A 25,826-nucleotide genomic window follows, 5' to 3' on the forward strand; every position below is an offset into this window, starting at 1 on the left:
CAGGTATGTGCAGTGTGCACGTGATTACCGGATTACGATCTGACTGTATTTCGCCTACAGTTACATGCCACTTGATTTTCATGGCTTGTCCTTCTAATGTTATCTTTTGCTTTTAATTCAGTGTGAATAAAATTGGTGCTAGCCGGTCCAATTACTTCCTGTCTTTTCATTTTATCGTAATTTTGTGGTGTTTTGAAGTGCTGAACTGAGTTCACTGGAAAGATCTCTGCTTTCTTGGGCAACTGAAAATATGTATGTCGACTTATATTCATATACAAGGCTCATTTAATTCAACGAAGCGGCGATTATAGACAATCCACGGTTACACGAGACGATTCATATTTGACTATAAAGCCTGATACAATTTACGTATAATTAATTTTGACATAACTAAATATAGATATAGGCTATACACGACATGTGCAATTCGTTCTGAAACCATTGTTTGTATAGAATCACCGGCAGTTCTCATTCGTTTGTCGATACCTCAAAAGAGCAAACATATCTACCAATCTGTTCTACGCGTCTACCAAGATAAGTGCAAAATGATCAGCGTTCTCCCTTCTAAAAAAAATACAGGATGCAGAATACTATATACAAGATTCTCGTCATCACATGCCATATAACGATGCAAAGCATCAAGAAATGAGATTGAAAACAACTCACAGCTAAAGTAAATAGAAACATATAGATGTGACAGAATCACAGGCGGCATCGCCACACACAACCTTTCTACTGAATAATCTCTTGGGGCATAGTCTGTGACCACACAGAAAAGCAATCTACAATTCACGCCACGCAATGAAAGCAATCTATCGGAGATATAAAGCCCATCGAACCTTATCCCAGCCGAGAATAAATAAATCACACGTAAATGACTACTTAGGACTACTCATAAATAACGCGCGGTACAGAAGTTGAACTAACCCGCGTTGTATTTTATTAAATATAAATGGAATGGGAAATGGTGTAAAATATCCGGAGGGAAATATATAGTGTATGCTATACCGGACATGCCTTCCTCGCTTTGTGTATTATACGGGTGACATGGCTTGCGAGAGATAAGTGTTGCGATTGTCGAGTATGGCTTGTCTCTGTACGGCCGGCAGTAGGGCAGGCTCCAAAAATATTTTTTAACGTCACCGATTAACGATTACCGCACATTACGTGGGTTGAAATCAGAAGAATTGGAATCGACACCGTTGGTTTTCCGATTGATAACAATTATCTAGAGATCTATCATCTCGTCATAAAAGGCTACATTCAGAATTACAAATCACACGTGAAGACATTGGAGCACGCACAAAATCGGACGGAATTATGCAATAAAAATAGTGATGAGCTGACAAGAATAGAAAATGACACCGCCGTCTTGAAATAATCGCCTTCATTATCATTATTATTGATTAGTTACTATTGTTCACGGAAAAAATCAACGATAGCAGTAGCAATCAAGCTTATGAGTAGCCAACAAGTCGTGGGGTGCTAGGGAACGTTTTCCGCATTCCCAAGCACTTCTCCTGGTCGATAAATAAACTATTGGCTTTCACGGCGAGGTCATGCTCCAGTTGGGCTTTCGTATGAACCAGGCCTTGCAAGGTGTCTTCAGCTTCCCGCAGACGGATTTGCAGCATCTTGATGGTGTCGTCGATGGTGTGCACCTCGTTAACCAATCTAAAGAATAAAAATGTATACTTAGAACCAGGAACGGTCGATTCGCAATTGATCTAGTCACGGTTCATCCTTTCAGGTCATCGCTATCAGAAATGAATAAAAATACAATCGGCCAGTGTTAAGCAAATCCGCGGGTAATATTTGTTTGGAATAAATATAACCCACTGAAAGAATATCCCATTACCGTCATTACAGAGTTGGATTATCCAAGCCAGCGCCGTGTGTAGATTATATCAAAAACAACGTTATAAATTGAGAATTTACTTTTGTTTGATGTTGGTAGGTAACGAAATTTGTTTACAAATACCCGCTCTAGGTGCTATAGTTCTCGTCAATTGGATGAGTTTCATATTTGGTGAGTAATAAGGCAGAGATTGTATTATAACTGACGCTTATATAGTGCAATTGATTTCAGTAGCGTTTAGTAACGAAGTACTCAACTTTTTCCGACTATGCATTAAGATTTATCATACTTGTGCTATGCTTACTCAAGTAGTATCTATTTAGACATCTTCCACCTCTACTTGAACAGTTTTTGGGCGCAATTATTTTATTTTTATACATTGGATTTTGTTAACTAGAAAGCAATTTCTGATATGTTTGCATCGCTTTTAAGCGAGAGTGTCAGGACAGCTGGTCGAAATCCTTCTGCGTCAAGGTAACTGAATGTACTTAATAAGTTGCATCTATTTGTAAGGCCTAGTGTCATTGGTCACTCTACAATTTCTACTGTGACCATATTCGATTATATCTACTTACTTGAGAATTTTTCAGGCGTTCATTTTTGACTTCCACTTGAAGTAAAGTTGACAGGTATCGGAAATCGCTAATTATACTTGTAATACAGCGGAAATTTACGGTGTTACTACTACTTCTACTTAAGTATCAACACGGACTATACTTTGGCTGCCTCTGCGTATAGGAGAGGGGTGATTTGCAATGCAATCCAAATTTGCAGGGGTTAAATTAAATAGCCTCATGCCCATCTAGTAAGCCCTCAAGATTACCAGACCACAATTTGTCATACCGACCTCGGTCCGTGGACATATTAGCATGCGACACTTCAGCATGTGGGTAGAATTTCGGGGTTATGGCCGGGTATGGTCTAGCGTTAGATTGAGGATTGGGTATGGTTAAGTTTTGGATTAGGAAATACAATACATAAGAGTTTATTTTGGGCTTAGGGTGAGGGTTCGGGTAAGGTGTGGAGTGCCAAAGTGACGCATGCTGATCTGTCGTCTTTTTAGTTTTCACTTATAGATTTCAATCCCCGTTGCCTCCACCATGCTGAACGCCGTTTACCTCATTTGAGACGGGTCCCGACAAAGTTCCACGTTTGGTCGCCTGGTCCTCTCGTCCAGTCGAGTCTGAGCGACTCTCATAGGAGAGTCCTTCTCCTGAATGGCCTTCTTCAAGTAAGCGATAGTTTGCTCCGTCGAGAAGATTTCTTGCAAAGTCTACAATATCAGGGACTGAAATTGTTACGGTCGGAAGACGTGAGAATTGGAGATTTTGCGCGTACCTTAGCGAGGTGCATTTGCAGTTTGTTCTTCGCATCAGCCGTTTCGGACACGCGATTTGTGAACGACACATTCACGCCGTTGAACTGCGACCACATTTCGTTGCTAAACAAAGCGCGGCGATTTACTGAATCGGATCTATCGATTAATCAGTCAACAAGTGGGTAGTGTCAATAATGATATTGTACAATATTCGTAGCGAATTGGCGGCGTTCGTGGCCAGTCGTGCTCATAAAAATACTTCCAATATTGATTATCCCACCTAGTAGCATTCAGTAGTTGTTCAATGTCGTCACGAAGCTTAGCGGAGGCGGCGCGTTCACTTTGAGACCGCAGCACGTTGTCGTCGCTGAATTTCGCCCAGCTCTCCGGGATCGAGACTCTGTATAGAACACCCCCCGTTGGTTACTGTATTTGTTGAAAACCTTGCGCAAAAGTCACGGTATATTGTGATTTGTGATACATCGAGGTGTGCTTCAATGTCAATATCAGCGTCATACAATACGCATAGTGAAGGTGCCTACGTTTGCCCACAGTTGAGAAAAAGCATGGATAGTTAAAAGTAGGGATGGTGTGAACCTCTGAAAGGTTCAGGTTCGTGTGAACGCGAACCTTTTTGATAGGTTCTGTGTGAACGCGAACGTGAACCTCATGACGTCATGTGACGCCATATTGCTAATTTTAACCCTACATTTCAGTGAAGTGATAGCCTATATCAATGTAACGATACCTAGTGACGACTCACATAATGCAACAATGCTGGAGTACTTGTTGACGTTTTAAACGTCGCCAAATGTATCATCTGGGACAATCAAATGATATGATAATCCCACAACACTAATATCTTCCGTCGCTTGCAAGGGAATATAAACTTAGGCCTGAACCGTCTAGGCCAGACGGACATTGAGCAGAGTGTAAAACGGGTTTCTATACTTGCTACCGATATTACCCCATTAACACCCCAATCGCACGGATTCGGTTTTTATGATACAATAAGTATATGAAATTAAGATTGACTCCGTACGCCTGCTAGATCTTGTTACATCATACAACTATATCAAATTCATTGATTGGTTGAATAAGCATCAACATTCTCTGACTATACCTACAATCTACATGTAGTGTATTTCGCTCTTGATGTTGTGTGATTGCGGGTCAAGTTCACAGCAGAGACCCACTAAATATTCACAAACGGAAAACTGGATATTTCGACCGTACTTTCGCAACAAACCAAGTAAAATATTTGAGATTGTCAAGATGCATGGTCGTTTAGTGTTAATTTTTTTATGCTGCCAGCGCCATTGATAGAGTACCCCGCAGTTGAAATGCAATAAATTTCAACCAATGATGTTATAATAAAGAGAAAATGGTGATATATGAAAAAGGTTCACAGTGCAGAACCTACCAAGGTTCGTTTGTGAACGTGAACCTCTAAATTTCTGAGGTTCACACACAGAACGCGAACGTGAACCTCACGTTCACACCATCCCTAGTTAAAAGATATTGCCGCTTACGTGGCGTCGACCTTTTCCACTCCTCGGTGATACGCAATACCGTCCGAGGTGTTGCGGTAATGATGGCATCTTCCGTCGATTCTGAGGGCGTTGTACTTGTCGCTGTGGTCTCGCTCAAGTTCGTGCTGTGCGGCGCGGTTATTACTGCAAACGATTATGATATAGATGTAAACAATGCAAGAACAGTGTTCTTCATTAATTGTGGGTTACTCACGACCGCAATCATAAATATTGGTACGTAGGAATATATAGTTAAGACATTGCTGATGGACCTCGATGTATTTTCTTGTAGTACAAACTGAGGTTTAAGCGGACGCACCTACGAGGCAACTATCCCCAGTACACGCAAACGTTTAAACTCGGTATCAACGAGGTCGTGGCAATTGTGGCTATATGGGGATTGCGCTTCTCACGACCTTTGAGCAATAAATATCGACCTTACACAAAGTTGGTGACAACGGTCGGTCATTGTTCAAGCAGCTTAAATCCGTCCAATGTATACAGCCTACCGCAAAATAGGTTATGAGTAGGGCAAGTTTTTTAGACTTTTGCAACTTTTTTTACAGCTTCCGGCAGCTTCCTAAATACTCGTAAGATATGTAGAATGCTGTTTTAAGCTGTTTGAAGTAATCTTATAGTGCAACTTTTGTCCATTTTTTCTAATGCAACTTTTTGCAACATTTTGCAACTTTTTCGATTTTCAGGGAAGTATTTTTTGATTTTGGTGAAATACACGGCCAAATTCGACTGAAATACCGCAAATTAGCACTGAAGCAACGTTCTTACGGGTATTTTGGGAGCTGAGCCGGAAAGTTGATCTTTTTTTTAGTCAATCAATAGAGAATGCGGATGGAAAACTGTGGAACTGGGAAGTTTTTTTTTAGTCAACCGAGCCAAATGTGGTCTTTTAGTGCAACTTTGTGGAAAAAATAAATGCAACTTTTTACTGCAACTTTTGTCAAAAATAAATGCAACTTTCCACGGATTTAACTGCAACAAAAACTTGCCCTAGTTATGAGCATTATTAGCGAGGTTGTGACTTGATTTATGCATAGGCCTATATCTCTGTTACCACAGCTAGTCATATATAGGGCTGGGCAAAATCGAGTACCTGAGTGATTCGATTCTGAATCACGTATTATGCTTCGAGTCGAGTCGAGTATTCGAGTATCACTCATTATGACATCACAACAGAATGTACTATTTCAAAGTTCAGATATGTACCTTTTATGACTTCCAAAAAAACATAATACCTGTTCTTCATCACAGGTGAAAGATACTTCGGTATTTTTTCGACCATACCTATTTCATTGCACTTCTTGACAATGTTGTGGGATCATCATGACTTGGAAAATGTGTTATCACCGCAGTAACGTTCGTAGCTTTGTACTATGTGCCGTATGCTGCGACGCGGCCAATCAAGGTTTGAAGGCTTCCCCAGTCGAAAATTCATCATTGGTTTATTAGCAATTTAGAAAATAGTATCAAAACTATTATTCTCGTTAGTAAATTAACTTTCAGTTGCGAGTAACGTATAATTGCAGTACTTGAAAAAATCGTCTTTTACTACTCGACTCGAATCATTAAAATTAATACTCGATTCAGATTCGAGTAGTCGAATCATTGTGCCCAGCCCTAGTCATATAGCAGAGATGCTGATACTGTCTGATTAGAATCAGAATATCATGAATCACGTAGGCAACTGCTAAATGATTCTTTGTTATAAGCAATATCGTGTGGCTGAAGTGTTACACCGGATGACCCGCCTGCCAAATCCCTGATTATTTCCCCAGGCATGGGGCCGTTAGTGGAATGAGTTTTCTGCTCGTTTATGGCTGTATTTTAGTGTGATTGCCGCCGATACGATTTGAATCATGGCCAGCAGACCACTGCTCAAATATTTGATCTAAGGCGGTTGTCGTAGGAATCTACTGAATACTTACATCTATATTAAATGCTAAATCGTCAGGGAGAGTAACCAATGCATATGAAACGGACAATGTATCTGTCCTATCTGTCGTATGATTTTTCGTGAGTAGATGCTAGCGCCGTTAATCGGATTTCATCAACAATAACCGTGGCCGCAAGACATAATGCACATTGGATTCGCATAAACAAGTGACGTGAACGCCACATTGTGTCACCACAATAGCGTTAGAAACGATCCCATATTGGGTATTTGTGATCTTCAAAGGTTCAACCTGCGGTCCCTACTTGAAATGCGCAGGGAGTGCCCTGTTTCGCGTTGATTAAATCTTCGTCTATTGTTCATTGGGACATGAAAACCGCATAAAATTCTCGAAGAAGCCTAAACCCTTCTGCATAAATATTGACTTATACTACATTGTAAACTTCCAACGCAATAAGGTAATCTAAAACTGTTCGGGTTCATTTGTTCATGCATTAAATACGACGCGATTTTCCAACAGGCATTCAACGTTAGCAGCTTCCGGCTCCGTTCGCGGGTATTTGTTTAACCGGCACTAACCTTCAGAAGTTAAAACCGTTACGGTTTTAGATAACTCAACTGAGGCCATTGTATTAAACCAGATGCGTTACCTACCCTTTGCACACAGAACAGATCTATAGTCTCGTGTTGAATTGCCTACAAAGCCAACACCGAAGAGAGTTAATGTTCGAAAATGACAATAGAAATTGAGTGCTCCATATGGACTAATTGTATCGGCTAGTCACCTAATATGCATCATACAATACAATATCTCGTATATTCGAGATATGGTTTGCTACACATAGGATTACGAGGAGTCAACAATAGGCAGCCGGTGTTCGATTAGTTTTGTATCGGCGTGCAATTGTGGATAGGACAAAGAAAGATAAATTATTAATTGAACGCAATATATCCCTCGCAAAGACTTTGTTCTGGCTTGAGGTATTCTATTGTCTATGCCTAGAAGATGCTGCGTCAATGACACGGCATAGACGCCCTTCCGAGGGCGGTCGATAAAGCTTGTCAAACCACTTATCCCCGTGTATAGGTTGAGACACTGGGGTATGATAGCTGTAAGAATTCAATAGAGCCGCTTCGGAAGAAACAACAATATCAATCGTGTAAAGCCAAGTCTTTCAGTGGCGATAATCAAAATACAGAATTTGGACATGATAAATCCAGTATAAACACCCCCCTAAAATAGGGATTATGGCAGCCGATATAAAGAGAGTTAGGAGACAGTTCGATAAAATTAAATACTCACGAAAGCTGAGCTATTGCTCTGTCAATGTGTCGACGCATGCGCTCTTGGCACGATTTGATAACATCAACTTCCTGTTAAAAAAGTTGAGAGCCTTAACGACTTACACAAATTCCATCGAATTTATTGTAGAGGTATATAGTCCTGAGGTGGGACTAATGTGCGTTTCTGATATTTACTGAACGATTTTATATCTTGTAGTAGGCTTAAACATGTATCCTACATTTATTTGACTTGTAAAGCACACTCGAGTTAGTTAGCTGGATGCGTATTCTAATGATATCAGTGTTTGTCGCATCTTGCCCAGTTTGTTCAAATAGAGCGAACGTGTTTGTGCAGCATTCTATTATCCACTTTACATTCATTACACGAGCCGCCGATAAGACGCGCCTAGACAGCAGCCTTGGAGTTGCTACGGGAAGCCAGTGGGGGCGTCATATTATAATATGTCTTTGTTCATTAATTGGAACCAGTCTAGACTTACATCGGCAAGCTTGGAATTATGAGGATTAATTCTGTGTGATTTACGGTAAGAATGTGAAAACAGTTGTGTACTCCACACGATTTACGCTTATAGACCAACCGGTGGTATAGCCTATAACGAGATTTTCCTTTGAGTGCTTGAGAGGCTTTAAACAAAAGTGCGTACTCGACGTCGGGTTGAGATCTCTGTGGACAAATTGGTGGACAATTAAAGCTATGTTAGCATTACACAAGTGGAAACACTTCTCGTTTAACACGCTTAACGTATTACACTGGATCTGCGAAAAGAAATAGGAACAGAAGTCCGTTCTGCATACCCTAAGAAGGCTTCTTTCGACGTTATCGTGAACCAAGTCGATGCCTTGTCGGCGTTCTCGGTGGTAGAGGCATTCCTGTGCGACCTGAAGCGGACCTTCCGTTTCCGCCAGGGCTCGTTCCAGCCTCTTTTTCACTTCAGTCAAGGCGTTTGTCTCGGCGATTTGATTCTCGATCTCATGCTGAATTTCCGATTTCCAGAAGGTAATGTCGCTGACCCGTTCACCCAAGTTTTTGCTGCTTTCTTCTTGAGTGCGGAACGTGAGCTGATCCTTTTCCTGAACCAATCTCGCGGTGTCGGCGCGCAGGCGCTCGGCGCTGTTTCTCCATGACTCTGACGTTTTGTAATTTGTTACGTTGGACTTGAACCAGTCGTCCGGAGTATAGCGGGTGAACAACGCAGTGCGATTGCTCGCGGATAGTGGCGGGATTTTGTCGAGGGTGGACGGGAAAGTGCGGTTCATTGGATTCAGCGAAGGATTAACCTGCGCTACCTGAAAGGAGATTTCCGTTTATGAACCGCATTTTTGCTAGCATGCAAAATCAAATCTCCCCACCTTGTAATAAGTACTTGGTCTCCAAGGAAGGCTCAGAGAGTGGCTTAGCACATGAGGCGGAGCGTGGCTCTTATAACTCGCCGTCATTGTGCTGATAGTTGGCAAAAAGTGATTGCCGACAGACTTGGGCCTGGTGTAGGTGGCAGTGAGAGTTGACCCGAGCATCTCCATAACGGAGTTACATACGATGTATAGTTATTGTCACGCAACTATCAAATTGTCACAAAGAATAGGTGTTTGCTTAGTAGAAAACTGAAAAAGCTAGACGTGGCGACCGCGAAGTCTTATTCTAAACATTATGAGTCTTTATGCTATTCATAAAGATATTGTATAGATATCGACGAGTTATCATTGACACATCGCAGACAGTTATAACTGCCATCGTAAGTGATGGTTTTGTATCGGGAATATTGGCTTGCGATATATAGATATATCACAGGAACATATAGGTCATTAACATATCAATTCTAAATATTTTTGTTTCTCATATCATTTCTATATTTTTTGGTAAACTGGTAACATGTAACTTCACCTGCTCAAGTACTGCTACTGCTACTATTTCTAAATGTTCTTGCTGGCTTTGCTTACGGAAACAAGTGCTGAATAACCTGGTAGTTTGTATGTCGACAAAATCTAATCGGTGTGACATTACCAGCGAGTACCGAGGCTTTTGCTCTGAAATACATATCGAAATCCGAGTCGCCCGTTGCCACTGACGCTCTCCTAGATACGAGAGCCGTCTGGGAGGCATTGAGCAAGAATGGTTCGCGGCACGCCTGCCGATGGAGTGAGAGAACTGAATCGCTCTGGCTTCTCTTCTCGTTCATCGCGCCTGTGTAATCCACCTATGCACCTATACTCTCGAAAGTTAGTGGTATTTCTTTATTATTTACCAAATACCGCATGGGTTACACACTGGAGGGATGTGACGACGAATAGGGCAATTATCTCTTTACGGACAATAGGCCCGACATCTCCAATTACAATTCCTTAGCGACTACCGGTTTAGAGCATGTCGCGATTCTTACATCGAGGTGATTGGGTGATTCGATAAGGTCATTAAAGGTGGAAATATGTTATTTTTATTATGCGCGCTGGACATCACCATATACTCGGTATCTAAACGAAGGATAAGTGATGTTGTTACGCAGGAACCGCCATGCAAAATCTATTTGAAAAAGGGTTCGACATCTACCAGTTTCTGGGATATGGGAACAAGGATTAAAGTTCTCGAATATGAGCCGAGTATGAATTTTGATGATTCGGGTCGAGCAGTTTTCGAGTACGTAAATTTTACGCCCTGTGTAACTACTCATATAATATAAATTTGAATACAAGCCGAGCAGAGATTACCATGCGCAGACTGCGAGTTAATGGTATCTGCTGATGACCGATTAACTGATTACCAAGACCATTCGGTTCGGTTTATTAGCAATTTTTATCTGTTCAATACACCACAAAAATTTCGATACAATGAAACGATATGACGGTTTCGAAACTACTTGACCATAAATACGGCACGAGGGGATTTGTCAACCATACTATATCAAATATTTACGAATACGTGAAAATAATTCGCTATGTCGAGCCTAGCAAATACGTGTGATGGAATAATGGGTTACATTGTTTGCAAATATAATGTTTCTATTTTTAATAGTTTGATACAACTCGATCACTATTCCTTGTTCACAAATGTTCGGTTACTGTCATAGTACTCGTAAAATTTTAAAGGTGATATATAGGCGTAATTTTACAGAGTAATCGAGTAGAAATGTAAAATAATGCATTAGGATTGCGGTTACTCGAAAATGTTGTAATCTTCGCAATCGATTACAATTACAAATCATGATTACCCGATGTCCGGTGGTGACAGATGAGAGCACTTGTCTGACAACCCGCAGCCCCTCGAGAGTTTCACACTAAACCAATGGCCACTGACGAGCACTATACATTCCCTTGACGGCCATACGCCCGTTGAACATATATCGGGTTGCGGCATTAAGGGTGTCCGGCGTTAAAAAAAAAACAGCAAAAACTGTAATGTGAATCATCACTTATCCGCTGTGGAAACCCCTATACGCAGGCATTGTTATTTTTGGCATTTCTGAAACCAGATGCCAAAACTACCAAAATTAAAATTTTAGAAAAGCCGAAAATAAATCGTTTTGAAAATACAGATTTTTTTAAAAGTTTATAATTAAAATGTCAACAAGTATTGAAAGAAGTTTATATGAAGCGACGAAGCAAGTGTGTAAAAAGCAATATGCCCAAATTGAGGTCCGTTAAACCGTCAGGGGACCGCGGACTAACTTCCAAGGGGTCCCAGAATGGACAAATAAAAATCTTAGGTCTTAGGATCTTAGGGTCGAAGCCAAAAAGTCGAGTAATGAAATTCGGATGTACGATTAATCTGTGGATTCATCAATCCAGCGATTAGGTATGACATACAGCAATTAGGCAGTAGACCAGGCGTCAGGCGGGCCGGATATCGGAAAATTAAGTACTTGTCGGGCCGGATTGCTGAATCGATACATTTTTCGCCCATTTATCCACATTCCACATATACAAGGAATATATCGTACTTATTGAATGTATTTTAACTACAGCAATGCCATTTCAAAGCCAATTCTAGTCGATAATGACGAAGACAATATGGATTTGATAGCAGCATTGTCATACAGGCGCCACCATATGTCTGCTTCTCTGATCAAACAACACACGATGCAAGATTCCAAGGCGTTCGATAAGCCCGGTACCCCAAATATACCAAGCTAGCGATTCATTAGGGTTAAGTAGGTGTCGAGATGAGATAGCGTAGTGGTATAATACACCGCTACAACTTGTGGGTTCGAGACCGACCGAGGTTGACTCCAGAATTCATACCTAAGTGTTGGAGGCGTATCTAGGCTCCTCCTCGCCATCTCATCTGTCTAAGTGGTGTCTTACAAAAGCCTAGAATTTTGCCGTGTTACAAGTAGGGCTGCGGGCACAATGATTCAAGTACTCGAGTCGGAATCGAGTGTTAATACTAATGATGCGAGTCGAGTAGTGAAAGACGATTTTTCCGAGTACTGAAATTATACACTACTCAGCACTGAAAGTTGATTTATCTACGAGAATTATAGTTTCGATACTCTTTTCTTCTGTGGAAGCCTTTGAATCCTGGATTAGCCGTATCGCAGCATACGATACATAGTACAGAGCTACGAACGTTACTGGAAATAATACATTCCTCCGTATTATAGCTAGAGCCCCACAGGGGCTTGGTTGTCCATCCAACAAGTCGCTGCTGAAGAGATTCGGTGTCCTAAACATAGAAGATATGCGGAGGCTAGAAATCGCCAAATTTATGTATCAGTTCCACTGCGGTCGTTGCCCCGAATATTTCAATGACTTTTTTTACCTCGGAATCAAAAGCGCACAAAACACACGCGCGTCCACGTCGTCCAAATATCATATGATCGATGAAAAGATCATCGCTCCATCAAATATGCCGGACCTGATGTGTGGAACAGTATCCCGCCGGCTATCAGACAGTCGACGTGCACGTCTATATTCAAGTCGAAATACAAGCAATTACTACTAAATTAATACTAGTGCACCCACAAGATTACCGGACCACGAGTGACCAACGATCTCGCCTTCCATGACATGTCACCCCACTTTTGTCGCTTGCTTTTTTCTATATTATCTTCATTACTTTTCATTCAGTGTGCATGCCTCCTCTTTACATCGCCTTGGCCAAGGAGGGTGTCTGATTCCATAGACTACTCCAAGTCGCTTCGACACCTTTCTATCTTTTCATTGTATCGCATTTTTGTGGTATATTGAACTGATAAAATTGCTATAAACCAATGATGATGATGATGATGATGATGATGATGATGATGATGATGATGATGATCATTCCACAACGGTGTCACAAGGTACAATGAGATCGGTATGGTCGAAAAAATATTTAAGTATCTTTAATGTGATGGATAAGAGGCGTTATATCCATCACATATAGATCGTAAATGCCGATAAAGCAAGTCTTCCCGCTTCGACGAACTTACACAAAGCTCCACTCTCGCACGCTGCGCACACACGTATATAATAACATGCAGTCACTGAAATTTGAAGTAGTAAGCAAGTGGTGGGGAATATCGGCATACCGGGGCCGCGGGACACATTATCATGGAAGACGGGAACGTGTCCGTGGGCCGTATGTTGCCCGCCCCCGAAGTAGACGATCCTAGCCCGTAACAGTAGGGTTTTTGTTAGTAATCGGCATTTTTGAAATCCTTGAATGAGAGGCGTAATTTTTGGAATAAGCTCAATGACTAGGAATTCTCCTGTTGCCACGGCTCGTGCATTTTTTTCACATTGCCGCCACGCTCGACCCATGTTGCATTTAGCTCAATGGTTATATATAATACCATTTACTTTTAACTATAGGTATTGAAAATGTCTGCATGGTCCAATCAGAGATACTCTGTGTCACGTTGTACAATAGGGGTATAGCTTCATCCACGAACATGCACATTGCGAAAGGCCCTAGTCATCAATAAGCAAACACCCGCAATGCGTACCATACATAGGCCTACATACATTCAGTCTTTTTCTCGATCTGTCTGAGCCAGGTGGACATTATTGCGTATTTTATTGAATATTAAATCCACTCATGATTTCTAACCATTTATAATTGTTATCATAAGTGGTATTATGATCTGCGTGGATGCAGGTAACTTCGCACGCATATCGAATGGACTATCGAAAATGATTATTGCACAAGCAGAATTGTGTGAATTTGCTCTCCTATACCGTTGTGAAGTCGTTTTTATTCTCGCTCTGTGACGGCACAAAGTGAATACTGCACGTTTTGTGACTTTGGTATGATATGAAAGGCCAACCCGAAGCGCGCTGGGTCTACAAATTGGAATTCATGGCGATTCCAAAACCACCCCTGCCAGATAGTGCGGAGCATGGACCAGAGCCGGATTAGATATCCGGCCGGATTTTTTTTTCAATTTTACGGCCAGAGCCGGATCAGTACTTTTTTGATCCGGCTAGAATCTTTATTGATAAGCATAAGTTTTGTAAATAAATAACTACCAACCAACCACACCTAAGTAACCGCCCAGCCAGTGCGAAATTAAACGGGCCATATTTATAAATTCACGGATCCACCGTGCCGTGTAGGGCGGAGGATGGACCGGAGCCAGGTGGGATATCCAGACTTTTTCTGTTTTAGCCGGAGCCGGATCAGTACTTTTCCTGATACGGCCGGAGCCGAATCGGAACCGGACCAGAGAGTTGAATAACAGGATTGGAGTTGGACCAGAGAATTTGTCGATCCGCTCCGCACTACTGCCAGAGTGCAACATATGGACTTAAACTTATCAGTATGCTCAATGCTCTGCTCATGCTCTATCAGGCCCTGGTTACGATACCGAGTCTAATGAAAACAGTTTTTTTTATATATAATATCTCTCATTGAGGAAATGTAGGCCTACACTGCACATTGCATTTTGTAGAATTGCACAAGCACATTCACCTTCACATTACTGATCAAATGCCTAAAATATACTTATGTGCATTGTGCATGCATCAAGCTCAACCATTCAATCATCAGCGACTCGACGTAATTAGGATCGTCTAACTCAGTGCTTCTCAACGTTTTTCAGTTCGCGACCCACCTCTCATCCAAATTTCATTGCGCGACCCACTAGACGCCGTTTCGCGATTAACATTTAAACCGCTGCTCCTGAGTGCCAGTTTTTATGTTGTCAGTTTGTTACAGTTATCTGGTTGCGCCTAGCATGAATATTTTCCGGACTTCATGATGACATTCGGTCAATGATGCTGCCAATTACATATATTACTATGAATTTTGGGTGACAGCGATATTTGTAGACAGCCATTTAGGCGCCTACCGTAGATAGTCCATGGACAATTCGGCATACACATACCAGAGGTTTCGATCCTTTTCGGCGGAGGTTTTCTCACTGTCGACATTTTTGGCTGCACAATTCGCGGAGTCGCATGTTGGCCAAAACTTCATGTGTCTTGGTGTGTCGTGGCGCGGTAATGGCCGACACCGAAAGGCCTATTTCTATAAATTATGCGTATTATTCTATTAGGGAGATGGGTATACCGCTATTAAAACCATGACAACTAACAATGCCAATTCGCGCAGGGCACGAAGAAAATTGGAAAGAAGTTCAATAACTCTCCAAACAAATACTCCATAATTTATGTTGATTCATGAGATTATTTTGGCCCCTCTTCAAGCTCGATACACCAATTGGGGGATTGGGATGGCGCAGTTAAAGTCCTGCATGTAACAGATGATTACAGACGTGAAAAGCTTATCTAGGCTCCTTGCCATCCGATCTTTTAAGCGGTGTTTTAAAAAAGTCTGGAAGCGGACCGTGCTCCAAGTCGTCAGATGCGGAATCGTAATGAAGAATATCGGCCTGGTGTAAATGACCATTGTGGTAGAAAAACACCATGAATACCACAAACAACAACAGACGTGCAAGCGCGTATCGAATCAGCCATTCGTCTTTACGTCAAACACAAAGGCGTTATGAGTAACTTGCGTTGCGGTAATTCGTCCTCCTTTAAAGCTTTTAAAGGTAAGATGATGGATAGATTCGAGTGTAAATGGACATAAATGACGCTAAACTGGAAATTCGTGGTCCGAACGTAAGTGACGACCTTTTTTTAGTCAACCAACAGAAATGGTGAAAGAAGAACTGTATTTCAATAGTTGAGCCGGAAAGTTGGCCTTTTTTAGTCAACCAACCACGATTTCGTGGCAAATTTACCATTTTCCCGGATTTTACTCCAGTATTGTAAGTCTGAAAATTTTGAAAAAGTGTCCTCCTTTTCCGATTCCAAAATATGGTAACCCTAGTTTAAGGGTCGCTGGACATAACAGCATGCGGCACTTCAGCTTGCGACAATTGGGCAGTTGGCACGCGACACTTGAGAAGTTGGGTAAAATTTGAGGTTAGGACAGGGTATGGTTTATATTGAAAATTGGGTTATGTTTAGGTGTGAGGTTAAGATATATCAGGGTTGATTTCGGCGTTAGGGTTTGGGCTAGGGCAGGGGTGGGAAAACCTGCTTCATGCGTGAGCCGCATACCAAAAATCTTAGCTTGAATAGAGCCACAACACAACAAGTCAAAAATTGGAAATTATGACGTCACAAAAAATGTAGGCTATCGAATGAAGTATATTATTGTATGGTGATACGATGCATTTCCACGTGGACTGTGTTTGAAATCAGACTGGTATGACGTCTAAGCAGTGCCGAGCAGTTCCTTCAAGTGCTGATGAGAATTTGAGGAAGCTCGGTAATCTCGATAACATTTTTTTGGTCAAACTCTGTAGTTATTGCTAGCCTTTACAATACAAATGGAAGAGCCGTATTCACCATTGTTAGCCCAGAAATGATTGGCGAAATTAATTATCAAGTTTATTGTTGAGCCCAATAGTTATTGATTGATGACCAGGCTCGATTCGAGCAGTTCAATTACAAATTTCTAACCCTTGGTGCTACCTTCGCCTAAATTTTACTAGTTTTTACTAAATTTTACTTAAACCATTCGGAAAGAAACAACACGAAGACACGCGATAAATGCATCGATTTATAATCAGGTTAAACCTCTAGCAAAATGGTGAAACGCATTTGCACTGTGCAGTGTGCAGTCACTGAAGAGACGCAATGGAAGACTGAAAGAGCCCCATGCGGCTCGCGAGCCGCAGTCTGCCCACCCCTGCTCTGGTGCCACCTTCCCCCTAAATTTTACAAGTGTTTACGTAACCTACAAGAAAAGAAACAACACGAAAACAATACGCATATTGTTAAAACGTGATAAAATGCATCAGTTTGAACTTCTGTAGCAAAATAGTGAAACGCTTGTGGAATCATTAAAGAGCCGCTATGAAAGGATCAAGGAGCCGCATGCGGCTCGCGAGCTTCAGATTGCCTAACCCTGGGCTAGGGTAAGATTTGGGGTTGTGAAACATGCCAAAGTGACATATGTTAAAGTTTCGCGTGCTGATCTGTCGTTCTTGATTGTGTTCCATACTCATGTGTCGGGCAACCATGTTTAAGACACAATTCATGTAGCACATGGGTGTCAGACATACGGCTCGCGGGCCGCATCCAGCTCGCCAGACGATTTCATCCGGCCCGCGAAGCAATTTCGAGAAAACCTAAAAAATACTTGTATTTATCCAGCACATATCTAACAAATGCTTTGATATTCAGGAAAAAATACTTCCATCAATTAATCCCTCAAGACAGAAAATGTCGAGTATGCCTATGCTCATAGGCCACATCATAACCACCTGACAGCGGTGTTTAGGTAAAATTTTTATCAAATTACACTTACAATTACACAATAAAAATGTTTGAATTACAATTACAATTGCATGAAATATGTATTTAATTACATTCAGCTCAATTACAAATTACAATTGAACCAACTCTGCTCTACATTATATATTAAGCATCCCAACGGTATCGGCGGTGTTTTCCAGAGAAACCAGTCAGATAAATCTTATCATGGATTTAAACCATTTTGTGTAATACAAAGGTCGGTACATTTTCATGATCAAGCCATATTTTATGCATGTTTTGCTTATTAGCTATAGTAGGCTACCCAACACAGTGACCTTGGATATGTAAACACTATCCGCAGGAAATCGGTCAGAGCGCGAAGTTTTTTCATCAAATATTATATAGGGGAGATGTGGTACCGATGGATCAAAAATTGCAAAATGATCTCTGGCCCTCAAATCTTCAGCCGAGAATAGCAGATCTTTTTCTGTCTCAACACTTCGATACAAGCTCTACCTATCGCGGACATTTACATGAATATCCGCCCTTTCCACAAATATTTATAAACATTTAAAATTTGTTGCTCGAACGTGTCATCGGTCCCCACCCGGTGGGTCCAAAGGCACACGACCATGGGACCTATGAGACGTACGCTCAAAAACTCAAATTTGTTAACTTGTTTTGTTGTGTACTATAAGCTAAGCTACAGCAAGCCAACGAAGAATGTTTCGTCGCGATCTTCAAGAATAAAATAGATTATATCAACTCAAATGTTGGCATAAAATCATGTTTTGATTTGCGCCTAAGCTTAGCTACAAAATTAATGCCACATACATATTACCCGCAAATCGACATTTTGACTTTCGAATACCTCGTAATAGCGATAAAACACCACAGGTACCTATGATATAAAGGCAAGTTTCTGTTGTTAAGTGATTAGTTGGTCCATCTATTTTGCTTGATTTTGCTATGGTACCATAGGTCCCCCACCCCATAAATATTGTAATTAACTTTAAAACAGTCCACTCGAGGATGGTATTGATTCAAAAAAGATGTGCCATTATATACCCTGATACAAGCCCTATACTTCACATCAAAAATTATGGCGGGTTTGTTAGTCCGAATGGTGATATAGAAAAATGCAAATGTCGATCCAAATTTACTTTACACCCCCTAAAACGTAAATCATTCGTCACAGACCCCATAACTCACGCAGGTCGATTTTTTTTGCATGTGAGGAAAGATTCTGTCAGCATGTTATTGTAGACAAATTCACGGAGTGTAATCATGGAATTATCATAAGGAATTTTTCAAGTATTTTAGGTCCCAGTGATCCATCGGTACCACATCTCCCCCTACATATTAACTGATCGCTCTGGTATCGTGGCGATCCAGAATTATCATACCGTTTGCGACCAATACTTTAAGCCTTAAATTGGAATATTGATTGTTAGAGAAAGAAAGCAGAAAGTCAATTTGACGTCGTCATATTTTCATGCGTTTCGCAGGCTCAGACGTGCTGATGCACTGTATGCCTACCACATAGCATGGAAGAGAAAAAAACGGGGGCGCAGACTATAGATGACCTCACGGCCGTATCGCAACTCCGTCATCAAAGCATCTCGATGGTGCAGGCGAAAAAGAATATCATATATCTCTCTTTCACATCACCCGCTTTAGAACCACAGTTTTGATTACGTATTAATTACTGTGTGCAAATATTAATTCACTACGACTGGTGCGAAGCAAGTTATTGTAAAAGTTACGATTACAATTGCACCGCAACGATAAAAGATAGGGAGCCACAGCATTTGAATTTCAAATTAGGTTTATATGAATTATTTCACGCCAGAAAAAGTCACAATCATTAACGATTTTCATCCGCACAACGTTTGTCATCCGCACTCATCCACACCTCGTTTGATCATACGTATACTGCATAGGGTTACCATAATACGTCCTCATTTTTCAAGTTTTTGAAAATGTCCTCCGACGACGCCTAAATGTTCTCCTTCTTGGCAATTCGTCTTCCTTCACAGCTTTTGGAGTCAAGATAATGGATAGATTCGAGTGGAAATGGGCATAAATGACGCAAAATAGGGAATTCGTGGTTCGATCGAAAGCGACGCCTTTTTTCAGTCACCACCACTAATTTTGAAATAAAAAGTCTGTAAATCGGGAGTCGAATGAAAGTGATGACCTTTTTTAGTCTACCCACCAAATTTTTCAGCAAAATAACGAAATCGGCTGATTTCATTTATGATCAAGTAACTTTTCCGATTTGGTAAAAGCGTCCTCCTTTACCGATTCCAAAATATGGTAACCCCAGTACTGGATATTTTTCATCCGCACAAGTGGGCACCATTCCATAGGTTGAAGAGTACAGCTCTAACTTGTTTGGTATCTACGTAGGCTACTACCATGCGTGCGGGGACTCAGTCATGCGATACGAGTGAAGAGTTGGTTTCAAAACCTCTGGATTTCTGATACTATCATTATGAAATGACCCATTGTAATAATCAATAATACAAGGTATTACAATTTATAACAAACCCATAGAACCATGTATAGATTGTATAGTAGGGTTGTTCAAATATATTTTTTTTCGGGTTCCAGTCATCCACTGATTAAATTGTCAGGTTACCAAAAAAACGCCGCACACCAAATTTGGTTAAATGCTAACAAGTGCAAGCCGCCGCAGATCCAAGTCAAAATTTTAATGTATTAGGGTAAAATTATAAACAAAAAATTCAAATTTTTCTGTCAACCCCATGAAATTGTTGAGTTGTTCTAAAAAAAAACGATGCAAAAAAATTGAATCGATTCCGACCAGCAGAAGTGGAGTTATTTGGGTTTTCGTTGATAATTCTTGGATTATCCTTGATTGTTGGATCATCCGAGAATTATCAACTAAGAACTCAAATAACTCCGCTTCTACTAGTTGGAATTGAGTCAAATTTATTTTGCATCGTTTTTGAAGACAACTCGACAATTCATGGGGTTGACAAATTTTTTTTTTATTTTTAAATTTACCCTAATAAATTTAGAATTTAATTGGATTTGCGACGGCTTATACTTGTTAGAATTGAACCAGATTTGGTGTGCAGCGTTTTTTAGGGTAACCTGACAATTTAATCAGAGAATGGGTGGAATCTGAAAAACAATTTTTTTTAACAACCCCATTGTCACGTCGATATGAAAATCGTCTGTTCCAATTTAACCTCACCCCATTTTGCTTATAAGCTTCTGAAGAATGATAACCTTCAACGATTAGCATACACTTTAAGACGAGAGCCACGGAACATTTTCTAATCCGAAAAAGGGTCACGGCTTTCACGTTGAAACCCTGCACTATAACGGCAATAGGTCCCTCAATATGAGCTTAACATAAGACTGCGTGCGTAGTCCCTAAACCAGTAGTTCCCAACAGGTGGGGAATCCAGAGGTTTGTGGTGGGGAATAGACGCACTTACAAAATAAATACATGTACAGTATACATATGCAGAGTCATAACACCACGACTATGCGGTTCCCAGTTCACTGCTCAGGACTGTATACTTCGCTAATTTAATGGCTCGTTGTTCAAAAAAACTCATTCAGAATTCTGGATACCCAATATTGGGGCTATACAGGGTCACAAACATGTTTTTAAATAGCAGAATGACGTACAATAAAGCTTTCGTAGAATATTACGGGTTACCGGCAGACAAGAAGTTATGTTGCAGTAAAATGCAACTGTTTATGTCTACAGACGTCCCGTGGATAATGGGGGCACTCCAATATATATTTCTGTTCCGAAAATTTTGAAGCAACTGCCACAACCACAATCAATGGTTTTCGTTACACGAGTCGATAGTCACTCTTAATCCTTGGGCGTCTTAAATTTCACCAATCGCAAGTCCTTGCTAAACAGTATCACCACATTTTAATCGATGGAGCATTTTCAGCGTTGGATATAAGGATTTTAGGTTGTAGGAATGAAGACTCGGTAAAAATCAGAAGTGAGGAATGAAGAAAAAAAGATTGGGAACCATGCACTGATCTACTGAATTATAAACACACGCAATTTGTAGCTTTTGTATTCAGCAGAGTGCACCAAGACTTGCAATATGTAAAAGTACATACAAAAATGCAAAAGGATGTATCCTTAAACGTGTCCTTTAAATTAGTACTAATCAGCGATTTTTATTGGCAGCTCGGATTCAGCGTGCAAAAATTGTTGAAAATCAGCTGTTTTTTCTCGGAAGAAAACAACCTTTGATAATTTGTTGTTATATAGACTACACTACTGCTAATTTGCGCGTATGTAATTGACCGTTCAATCGCTCCATAAAATACTGTGTAGTAGGCCTACTTCGTGTGATTTATAAAGGCCTATACAAATGCGACCTTTGCATTTCTCATTGGTCTAGCGGTTATTGACAGTTTCCAATAGCCGCTGACTAAAAGACTACTCCATCACCATGTCGTTTCGACCCTTTCTTATCATCTTTTCATTGTAGCCTATCGCAATCTCAATGTTTATATTTTGATCTGGTGAAATTCTAAATAAACTGATATACTGACTTGCGCTGACAGATTAAGCGCTCGAAGATCCCTTGACTTGAAGCTTGCAAAATACAATAATGATTCGGTTCGGAAGTGGATACAATACAACCGATGGGTCTAATATCACCATCCGCTCGAGACACTATGTAAGTTACAATGCGATGTAATGAACAAATACGATGTCGAAACGACCATGTACGGTATATCGAACTAACATCAAACTAGGCTATAGGGCCTAGGCCAGTGGTTCTCAACCGGGGGTCAGCGGACCCCCAGGGGTCCGCGAAGCATTTTCAGGGGATCCGCGAAGTCTCTAAATTTACAAAATAGCTGATAACCGAATTTGTATTTTTTAAATTACGAAAATCACGAGTCAGTTCCCCTATTCATTATACTTAGTAAAACTCCAGAACTCACATCAACAGAATGGCCGCCTGAGATGAAATATACTACTGCGTTCACTCATTTTAATTGGTAAATTGCCAATAGCCTATACTGATACAAACATTTTGCTGTTTACAGATGTTGAGTTAGGTATTGTGGAATAAATAAAAGTTGGATTACTAAGATTAATCACGGTAACTTCGAAATGCTTACAAAAATCTATTTCTCCTGTGATATAGTCTACAGCAGTGGTTCTTAACCTTGCCCCCAGCGCCCCCCAGGGGGCGCTGGCGACTTTGAAGCAGTGTTGGGATGACTTGAGTCATGACCTGACTCGAGTCAGACTCGAGTCACCTTTTTCGCATGACTTGACTTGACTCGGGTCACTTTGCTCAAATGACTCGACTTGACTTGACTCGGCGTATCAGAAATGTGGATTGACTCGTGACTCGGAGCAAGATTCACGAGTCAATTTCAAGTCATCAACTAATCGGTGTCGTTAAAAATCACTGTATCTTGCATATGTTCGGATTGTTCGCAAAACGCTGGTGTAACCCGTGAGAGCGACCAATCATTCAATGATCGTGCGTTTCACTGAGCCTCGATTGTTCTCTCACAAATAAATTGACCGCAAACGAAGTGATCGAAGCTTACGTTGTTGTAATTCTAGTAGTAAAGTAATAAAATAGCAAAATCTATATTTCTGTTCTCTGTTCTTACCTTAACTAAACCTATTGTTTTATTGAAATTGACTTCGAATATAGTTTAGTCCTCAGCCATTGGCGCAGGCTCGAATTGTATCATATCTATTTGTAAATGGGTAATGTATAGAATCTTATCAATTCGTTTCTCCATTCTCTATTCCGGCTGGTAACTATAAACTGTGGCTATGAAATTACGTAGTTTAACAGTTCTACGTATATGTGAGTGCAGCGCCTTCGTGTGTGTATATTTAACGCTATATTCGGTCATCCGTTCGGAATCAATAATCACTCAAACTGTATTTCAGACAGCTAGCAAATTGCAATGACGTAATCATGCCTCATGCCTCATACATACTTCGAAAAGGCAACTTGACTTGAAATGTGACTTGACTCGTGACTTGACTTGACTTGACTCGACTTGACTCGAGTCACCTCCAAAAATCGAGTGACTTGACTTGACTCGAGTCACCTTTGAAAATCGATTGACTTGACTTGACTCGAGTCAAAATGTGCAATGACTCGAAATGACTCATGACTCGAAGGTAGTGACTTGATCCCAACACTGCTTTGAAGGGGGGCGGAAACGCTCAGGGGGCGATATGGGGGGCGCTGGGCTCAGGGGGGCGGTATGGGGGGCGCTGGAGAAAAATGACTTCGCAGTAGATGATGTGGTGATAGGACATATCCTTAATGCGTATTCAGAGCAAATTAACACCAAAAACTTCGTTACATATAGCCTTCAAAATACATATAGGTTTAATTGTCCATGGGTGCCTAAATGACTGACACCGAATGTTCCTGTCTTGGCAATCTGAACCCCAAAAGACGAATTCCATCTGGCAGGGAAAAATTATATGTCAGTGAAGAAATACCAATCTGAAATCGTGTGCGTGTTTTAGTTTAGTACGATTGGGCGACAGGGATATTCCTGTTGGGCGATATCCCCGTTGGGCGATTCTATATTTTTTGATATTGCAGACAGGGGGTCATGAAATAACTTCATGCAACGAAGTCATACCAACGGGTTCGCCCGCCCGAATATGTTTAATTATTAGTAACGGGCCCTACAGTTTCCAAGAAACCTCACAATGTTCGCTTTAAGTTTTGATGAGTCTGCGCACACTCAACAACTGATTGCGCTGACCCCTGAACAACAGTACGTATCGACTAAAAAAGGTAATAACTTCGGATTTGTTGTGTGCAACGTAGATTTTCTGTGCGCAGAGACCGTGCCAGCACTGCGCACGTGCGCAGCTTAGAGGGAACATTGCACCTCACTCAGCTCTACCGGTAAATGTGTTTACGTGAGCAGAGAGAGGATAAAAATTTATCTCAATTTACATGCAATTCCCGATGATATTGACCAATTCAATCATTAATTGGTAAAATTTTTCGCGTGTCAGTCTTTCAGCAAATAGAGGACAGCCTAATGGGGGTCTGGGAGTGAAGTCCCCCGGAAGCTTGGTTTATCACCCGATGGGGGCCCAGGACCAACGTTTTTTGTTTTTTTGGGGGGGGGGGGCTGACGAAGTGCTGTTATGACCCTGGTAACGAATAATTGTACCTGCGGGCACGCCCGAATATGTTTAATTATTAATTACGTGCCCTTTATCTTCCTATACAACAGCTCACTCAGTTTATCGCGACTTATATATGTAATTACCATCTATTCATTCATGCATTATAGAAAATTTTGGTACCTAGGGCGACCAGGCCACACAAACTTTGCTGACCATCGAAATCGCGATAGGGGGTTCGTGCGGGGGCGAAGCCCTCAGACGTTCGGTTTATCGCGCTATGGGTGCGCAAGGCAATCGTTTTTAGGGAGTTGACGAAGTGCTGTTACGGCCCTCCCTCTTACTCATTGTCTTTATTACATTCCTTACATTATGAAGTTGGGGGGCGCTGGAGCACGATAATTTTTGAAAGGGGGCGCTGGAGGAAAAAAGGTTAAGAACCACTGGTCTACAGCAAGGGTCGGCAACCTACGGCCCACGGGCCGGATCCGGCCCGCCAAGCGAAATCGTCCGGCCCGCGGCATCATAATTAGTTGTCTCAAGAATACGGCCCGCCATTTCTTGTTGAGTTTCAAACTTCAGTTCCAGCACTGTTTATTTAGACAAATTGTAGCATTGCTAAGATATAAGTACGTTGTACTGCTCTATTGTTACGGCCTAAGACTGGTGCGCAGGCGGAATTTTAGTATAGTATATCGTACTAAGCACAGTGCAGTGGAAAGCCGCTGCTATACTCAGTACGAAAATATAAATTTTATTCTGCTCACGGTCCTGTAACCCCCCATAACCAGCCTCGAATCTTGCATTGTGATCTAGTTTTGAATTGTGACGCAATGATACTTTTTGATTCTTTCTTCATAGCTTCAATGTCGTTTTGCCAGACAGAATTGTTGCGTCACAATGTTAAAACTCGATCACAATGCAAAATTCGAGGCTGATTTTGAGGGGTTCCAGGAACATGAGCAGAATAAAATTGATATTTTCGTAATTGGTACAGAAGCTGCTTTCCATTGATACCCGTTTTATCGAATTTAGCGCTCGACAAGCGGGCCAAAAAAGGCCAC

The 25,826-nt window shown here is 41.2% G+C and overlaps 1 protein-coding gene across 1 annotated transcript in view; it reads right to left on the minus strand.

Annotated features, from left to right (window-relative positions):
* Window positions 1-262: 262 nt before the first annotated feature.
* Window positions 263-25,826, minus strand: part of LOC145442396 (tektin-3-like) — a 147,787-nt gene continuing 122,223 nt past the window's right edge. The window contains exons 2-9 of the mRNA XM_080320300.1: window positions 9,273-9,481; window positions 8,718-9,209; window positions 7,921-7,991; window positions 4,709-4,852; window positions 3,457-3,576; window positions 3,197-3,299; window positions 2,977-3,131; window positions 263-1,674 (exon numbers count right to left, since the gene is read on the minus strand). Coding sequence (XP_080176426.1) covers window positions 1,458-1,674; window positions 2,977-3,131; window positions 3,197-3,299; window positions 3,457-3,576; window positions 4,709-4,852; window positions 7,921-7,991; window positions 8,718-9,209; window positions 9,273-9,443 — 1,473 coding nt within the window. The 5' untranslated portion in view covers window positions 9,444-9,481 and the 3' untranslated portion in view covers window positions 263-1,457. The remainder of the gene's footprint in view (window positions 1,675-2,976; window positions 3,132-3,196; window positions 3,300-3,456; window positions 3,577-4,708; window positions 4,853-7,920; window positions 7,992-8,717; window positions 9,210-9,272; window positions 9,482-25,826) is intronic.

Source organism: Botryllus schlosseri, chromosome 7, assembly GCF_051294905.1.
Source record: "Botryllus schlosseri isolate E-star chromosome 7, Bs_hap1, whole genome shotgun sequence".
Classification (NCBI taxonomy): Eukaryota; Metazoa; Chordata; class Ascidiacea; order Stolidobranchia; family Styelidae; genus Botryllus; species Botryllus schlosseri.